The sequence below is a fragment of the Poromitra crassiceps genome, assembly GCF_964638095.1.
Source record: "Poromitra crassiceps genome assembly, chromosome: 21".
In the NCBI taxonomy this organism is placed as follows: domain Eukaryota; kingdom Metazoa; phylum Chordata; class Actinopteri; order Beryciformes; family Melamphaidae; genus Poromitra; species Poromitra crassiceps.
The window spans coordinates 8,495,031-8,502,530 of NC_139638.1; the positions used below are offsets into that span (position 1 = coordinate 8,495,031).

A 7,500-nucleotide genomic window follows, 5' to 3' on the forward strand; every position below is an offset into this window, starting at 1 on the left:
TATCTTGATGCAGGTGTTGTTGGAGGAGTGGGCCTACCTATCTTGATGCAGGTGTTGTTGGAGGAGTGGGCCTACCTATCTTGATGCAGGTGTTGTTGGAGGAGTGGGCCTACCTATCTTGATGCAGGTGTTGTTGGAGGAGTGGGCCTACCTATCTTGATACAGGTGTTGTTGGAGTGGGCCTACCTATCTTGATGCAGGTGTTGTTGGAGTGGGCCTACCTATCTTGATACAGGTGTTGTTGGAGTGGGCCTACCTATCTGGATGCAGGTGTTGTTGGAGTGGGCCTACCTATCTTGATACAGGTGTTGTTGGAGTGGGCCTACCTATCTTGATGCAGGTGTTGTTGGAGTGGGCCTACCTATCTTGATGCAGGTGTTGTTGGAGGAGTGGGCCTACCTATCTTGATGCAGGTGTTGTTGGAGGAGTGGGCCTACCTATCTTGATGCAGGTGTTGTTGGAGTGGGCCTACCTATCTTGATACAGGTGTTGTTGGAGTGGGCCTACCTATCTTGATGCAGGTGTTGTTGGAGTGGGCCTACCTATCTTGATGCAGGTGTTGTTGGAGGAGTGGGCCTACCTATCTTGATGCAGGTGTTGTTGGAGGAGTGGGCCTACCTATCTGGATGCAGGTGTTGTTGGAGTGGGCCTACCTATCTTGATACAGGTGTTGTTGGAGTGGGCCTACCTATCTTGATGCAGGTGTTGTTGGAGTGGGCCTACCTATCTTGATGCAGGTGTTGTTGGAGTGGGCCTACCTATCTTGATGCAGGTGTTGTTGGAGTGGGCCTACCTATCTTGATACAGGTGTTGTTGGAGTGGGCCTACCTATCTTGATGCAGGTGTTGTTGGAGTGGGCCTACCTATCTTGATGCAGGTGTTGTTGGAGGAGTGGGCCTACCTATCTTGATGCAGGTGTTGTTGGAGGAGTGGGCCTACCTATCTTGATGCAGGTGTTGTTGGAGTGGGCCTACCTATCTTGATGCAGGTGTTGTTGGAGGAGTGGGCCTACCTATCTTGATGCAGGTGTTGTTGGAGTGGGACTTGCGTCCTCCAGGGTAGGACAGCAGGATGTTCTGTGGTTTCAGGTCTCGGTGGATGATGCCTTTAGCTTGCAGGACCCTCATGGCTCCTGCAATCTGCTGCAGGAAGACCCCGATGGTGTCCTCGCTCAGCGTGCCTTTGGCTGCAGAGGAACAATTCATCCTCAATCAAACTTGATTTATAGAACACCTTTCAAACTAATCTAATGCAATTCAAAGGGCTTTACAAGTGACTGACAAAACATTAGATGTTCAAACAATGGATTTAGAGGCACACCACCACCATCTACATTTAGAATGTTGTTAGTTTAGGTTTAAAGATATGAATATCTATTTTCAGCTCCTCTCAGATCCTTAGAAAGGCTGGTCCAGGTGATGAGAATCAGGTGTGTGGAACAGGAAGCAAACTGTTCAACATCTACAAACAAACATACGACTACGGACAAAGCGAAGCAGTTGAATTGTTTAAATTGTCAACTAATAAGCTGTTGAATTGTTACAAACACTCTGCAGACTCTGTAGGTGGACTATCCCAATTTGAGCGTATTCTCCTGCTGCACTCATTGTAAATCACTCCTACACAAATATAAACTGCTGGGATCTGATGATCAAGGTGAAGACCAGAGTAAAGAGCTATATGCTGGCCGGTACACTATGAAGTAGAACTCCGAGCCAGTCAGCCGGTGCATGGAGACAGTTTATGGGGCAGAATGGCATGCAGACAGACAGCAGTCTGCCTACATTCACAACACAGCCTCACACCCCTCATTAGTCACATGAGTTACATCATGCAATTCCCTTTCATCTCCTGAAGGTCTAGGAGCGAGGCTCTAATCCTCTTTGGACAACAGTGCTCCAGCCATGATGATGCAGTGGAACAAGGTATAATAAGCTTTCAGTTCTTACCAATAGACCAGTGATACTCAACTTGCGGCCAGCGGGCCACGTGCGGCCCGTGGGCCGAATTGCAAATATATATAAATATATATATATATATATATATTTTTTTTTTACAGTGCACCTGAACGCAACATGCAAGATACCCGCTGAATAAGTGTCCAAATGTTCATGTCATTCTGGCCAATACTCCACTTCTGTTATAGCATTTCACTCTGGAATATGGAATATCTTTCAATAATCTATGATTTAGCTGCTAAATTGTCAAATACCGCCGTCTGCTCGCTACCCAGGCACTTATGTATGTACTTAACCTAACTAACTTAACCTAACTAACTATCCGGTGTGCACAACATTGTCAGACTAAACTCCGGCTGACACCCCAAAAACCTACAATCCGCTGTACAGAAAAATGTATATTGTTTGTTTATTAACTGGCCCCTGGCCTTCTATCATTCTACGAAAGTGGGCCCCCGGGCAAAGCAAGTCGAGTATCCCTGCAATAGACGATCTTTGGTGCAAAAGATTAGACTGGTGACGTAGTTTATGACGGCGTGTTTCCACTGTAACACCCAGGACTGTACACAGGAGGGGCGGGGCTTTAAGGGCTAATTCATCATCTGAGACCTTCTCTGAGGAGAAGCTCCTGGTGCTTTGAATAGATGAGATGTTCCACTTACAGTGTAAATAATCAGCAAGGTCCCCACCATTACAGTACTAGAGGGAGAGAGGGAGAGAGAGAGAGAGAGAGAGAGAGAGAGGGGAGAGAGAGAGAGAGAGAGAGAGAGAGAGAGAGGGGAGAGAGAGAGAGAGAGAGAGAGGGGAGAGAGAGAGAGGGGGAGAGAGAGAGAGAGAGAGAGAGAGGGGGAGAGAGAGAGAGAGAGAGAGGGAGAGAGAGAGAGAGAGAGAGAGCATTAGGAAACAAAGCCAACATGGAGGGCAAACATGCAGCACGGCTGAATAATTGAAGTGACTGAGCCGTAAATCAAACACATGAGAGGAGTGAACATTGCTGCGCTTACGGGTTTACAGGTAGCATTAATATGAATGAGCACAGGTAAGTATTTCCCTTTCTAAGACACGGAGGTAGCATGTAACAAGACCGAGGTACCGTGTAACAACACCGAGGTACCGTGTAACAACACGGAGTAGTCACAACACGTGTCAACACGTATCAACAACACGTGTAACAACACCGAGGTACCGTGTAACAACACTGAGGTACCATGTAACAACACGGAGTAGTCACAACACGTGTCAACACGTATCAACAACACGTGTAACAACACCGAGGTACCGTGTAACAACACCGAGGTACCGTGTAACAACACCGAGGTACCGTGTAACAACACGCGGAGGTACCGTGTAACAACACCGAGGTACCATATAACATGGAGGTACCGTGTAACAACACAGAGGTACCGTGTAACAACACCGAGGTACCGTGTAACAACACGCGGAGGTACCGTGTAACAACACCGAGGTACCGTGTAACAACACCGAGGTACCGTGTAACAACACCGAGGTACCGTGTAACAACACCGAGGTACCGTGTAACAACACGCGGAGGTACCATGTAACAACACCGAGGTACCGTGTAACAACACCGAGGTACCGTGTAACAACACCGAGGTACCGTGTAACAACACCGAGGTACCGCGTAAGAACACTGAGGTACCGTGTAACAACACCGAGGTACCGTGTAACAACACCGAGGTACCGTGTAACAACACCGAGGTACCGTGTAACAACACCGAGGTACCGTGTAACAACACTGAGGTACCGTGTAACAACACCGAGGTACCGTGTAACAACACAGAGGTACCGTGCAACAACACCGAGGTACCGTGTAACAACACTGAGGTACCGTGTAACAACACCGAGGTACCGTGTAACAACACCGAGGTACCGTGTAACAACACAGAGGTACCGTGTAACAACACCGAGGTACCGTGTAACAACACAGAGGTACCGTGTAACAACACCGAGGTACCGTGTAACAACACCGAGGTACCGTGTAACAACACAGAGGTACCGTGTAACAACACCGAGGTACCGTGCAACAACACCGAGGTACCGCGCAACAACACCGAGGTACCGTGTAACAACACAGAGGTACCGTGTAACAACACCGAGGTACCGTGTAACAACACTGAGGTACCGTGTAACAACACCGAGGTACCGTGTAACAACACTGAGGTACCGTGTAACAACACCGAGGTACCGTGTAACAACACTGAGGTACCGTGTAACAACACCGAGGTACCGTGTAACAACACCGAGGTACCGTGTAACAACACTGAGGTACCGTGTAACAACACCGAGGTATCGTGTAACAACACCGAGGTACCGTGTAACAACACAGAGGTACCGTTGTAACAACACCGAGGTACCGTGTAACAACACCGAGGTACCGTGTAACAACACCGAGGTATCGTGTAACAACACCGAGGTACCGAGGTGTAACAATGAAGAGAACGATCAAACAAAGAGTTCAAAAGGAAAATTCTCATTATATTTCTCCATAGTTCTTTTTTTTATATATATGGTAAATAGCATGTTTTTGCTGATCTGAGTTGGCATTTATTATGCTTTCATTTTCTGTAAAGCCCTTTGCAACTCTCTTTTGAAAAGTACTAAACAACTTTAGCGTTTATTACTGCTACTAGTGGTATCATTATTTGTATTAGTACTTCTACTACGACTACTAGTCTCATGATTATGATTATTAGGAGTATTATTATTAGCATAGCATTGTTGAAGTGTTAGCCAAAGCCATGCACACAACAACAGTATTCAGATTGAGGCTCCTGAGAGACTAAAACATAGAATGCTAACCATGTGTGTGTACACGATATGAAAAACATTGATCAACGACGCACATACATTAAAGACAGGAGAAAGCTACGCAGCTCAATGGCTAGCCGCCTGGTGAAGAGTTAGCGTAGCACACCTCTCGCTGTGCTTCATGGGCGGAGCTATCAGTAAGCATGTCACCTGTGGTGAACGTAGCTTATAGAGAGCTCCAGGGATGACGTATTTTTGTAGGCTGAATGCGGAAGTCCCGAACTTCCTGGTTCTTCACTGTTTCTGTCTATGGGATTTTTGAATGGGTTTTTGGCGCGATGCTTCAAATAATGTCTGTGGGCAACGCAAGTTTAATCAAACGCGAAACAAGGTTCAGCGGGATAATCTTCACACATGAGGACCACTTTCATGAGTTTTGAAGCGTAACTGCGAGCCCTAGAGGTAAAAAGCTCGTGCTAAGCTAATCTAGAACTACACACAGTGTCGCATAGGCGTCCACGCATTGATTGCGAGAGAAAGAATTTCCGCGTTCACTCGTGATGACGTATAATATCCGCGTCGACATTGTAGTCTCATTTAGCCGTTTGCTAGCTAGCCACCCTTTTAACGGCACATAAAAGCTTCAACACTCATAAAAGTGGTCTTCATGTGTGAAGATGATGTTACTAAACACTGGTTCGCGTTTGATTAAGCCAGCGTTGCCCAGAGAGATTATTAGAAGCATCGCGCCAAAAACCCATTCAAAACTCCCATAGGCGAAAACTGTGAAGAACCAGGGCTGTTAGCATGGATGATTTCCGGACTCGTTCCTGGAGCTCTCTATAAAAGCAGAGAGGTCTGTGCTGGTTATTCCTCCCGGCAGGCAGCCTGAGGAGGACACAGCTGGTTATAGTCCAGGCCCTGTCAGCAACACAGACACACATCACAACAACAAGCTTACCTCCATGACCAGGTACACTGAGCTGGCTGTTTCCTAGAGGAGACAGGGGCACAGACAGATGTCAGTGACAGACAAAGAGAGGAAGAAGTGAGCTAAGATCATCACTCAGAATGGAAAAGTCAACTGAAGAATGTGCCTAAATGGTCTCCATACGTTCAAAGACTAAAGGTCCTTACACATCAACAGCGATGGGAATATACGGCACCAAATTGCGATGCGAGTTTTGACCCACCTGTCAATCACAGCCACAGATGTGTACACGTCGGAAGCGAATTTCTGAAAAATCGACCGTGGTTCGAAAAAATAAACGCCGCAATAACGCTCAGCGAAACTTCGCCGTTGGTACGCACGGTTGCATTGACTGATTATAGGTTCGGAAAATATTATTGACGTGCGAATTAATCGCACAAAAAAAACGCTCCCGATGTGTAAGGACCTTAAATGTTATTATGACACACCTTGTCTTGTCTATTCTGTGCACAAACAAAGACAGATTCATGCAGCAGCACAAAAGAAAGAAAGCAGGAAGTGACGTTTCACTTTGGCTCTCTATTCCTCAGTAATGTTTACTCATCTTTCCCAGAAAGAAAGAAATATGGCCACCAGCAGATTAAAGTCCAGGACCTGATAATGATTATGTCTGCTATGGCAAGTCACCATTAGAAAGCTCTTTCTCTCTCCATCTATCTTGTCTCACCCCCTGGGCCCGCCCACACACAACCTGTGGGCCCGCCCACACACAACCTGTGGGCCCGCCCACACACAACCTGTAGTACTTGTTGTTGACTCAAAAACCTGATGATCCATGATGAGTCTGGGACGGGTCGCCAAACTGTTTTACTAGAAATTATAAATCAGAAAGACTACCGTAAATTCCGCACTATAAGCCGCACCGGACTATAAGCCGCACCTGCAAAGTTGACTGTTTGTTACTTATATAAGCCGCACCGGACTATAAGCCGCGGGTGTTTTAATGTTTTTTTTTTTTTATTGTGTTTTAATGTTTAATTACCATATGTAAGGGTTCGTGCACAGAGGGGATTGTCGGGAAAGAGATGGCTGTTTGAGGAAGCTCCCATTTATTAACATTTCAACAAAACAACATAACACAACACCACCTGTGTTTTTTTTTACAGTGCACACAGTGTCCGCGGTGTGGTGAAAAGAGGGCAAGAGAGGAAATTAAAACAGAAGTGGATTTATAGTTAGAAAGAGTGCTAAAGAAGAGAGAATTCCATTTTTTTTTTTTTTTTTCTGAAAAAATCCATAGATAAGCCGCACCGTTATATAAGCCGCAGGGGCCAAAAAAGGCCAAAAAACGGGGAAAAAGCAGCGGCTTATAGTCCGGAATTTACGGTACATACACTGTCGCCTAAGTGACGTCACTTTCTCTACCGGCAAAGCTGAAGGCCGGCGACATGCCACGAGCTTCCACGAGCTATGTAGTTTTTATACAAAACTAACCCCTACGTTTCAGTTTGACGACAAACTGTGACTTTCTTGACATGCTAAGTTATGTTTTAAATGGACAAAATTAGCGTTGGCACCCCGTGGCACAATTCAAACGGGATCAAAAAAGTAACCTTATTCTCCGTCCACCGCCATTCATATTTTTCACAGCGCTGGTACAGGGAGAAAGCAGGAAGTGACGTTTCACTTTGGCTCTCTATGGCTGAGAGTCGCCATGTCTCTGGGAAACGAGACGCACAAAACAGTCGTGGGAGTCACCGTGCAAAAGGGGCGGAGTGAGAGCCTTTGATCTGCTGCAGGATTATCACCCTGCCAGCAGGGGGCATCGCAGCAGACTGGACA

At 46.4% G+C, this 7,500-nt stretch overlaps 1 protein-coding gene across 1 annotated transcript in view; it reads right to left on the reverse strand.

Moving 5' to 3' along the window:
- The window catches only part of ulk1b (unc-51 like autophagy activating kinase 1), a 71,610-nt gene that overhangs the window by 52,827 nt on the left and 11,283 nt on the right, over positions 1-7,500 (reverse strand). The window contains exons 4-6 of the mRNA XM_083657686.1: positions 5,689-5,721; positions 2,621-2,657; positions 1,013-1,186 (exon numbers count right to left, since the gene is read on the reverse strand). Of these exons, the coding sequence (XP_083513812.1) occupies positions 1,013-1,186; positions 2,621-2,657; positions 5,689-5,721 (244 nt within the window). The remainder of the gene's footprint in view (positions 1-1,012; positions 1,187-2,620; positions 2,658-5,688; positions 5,722-7,500) is intronic.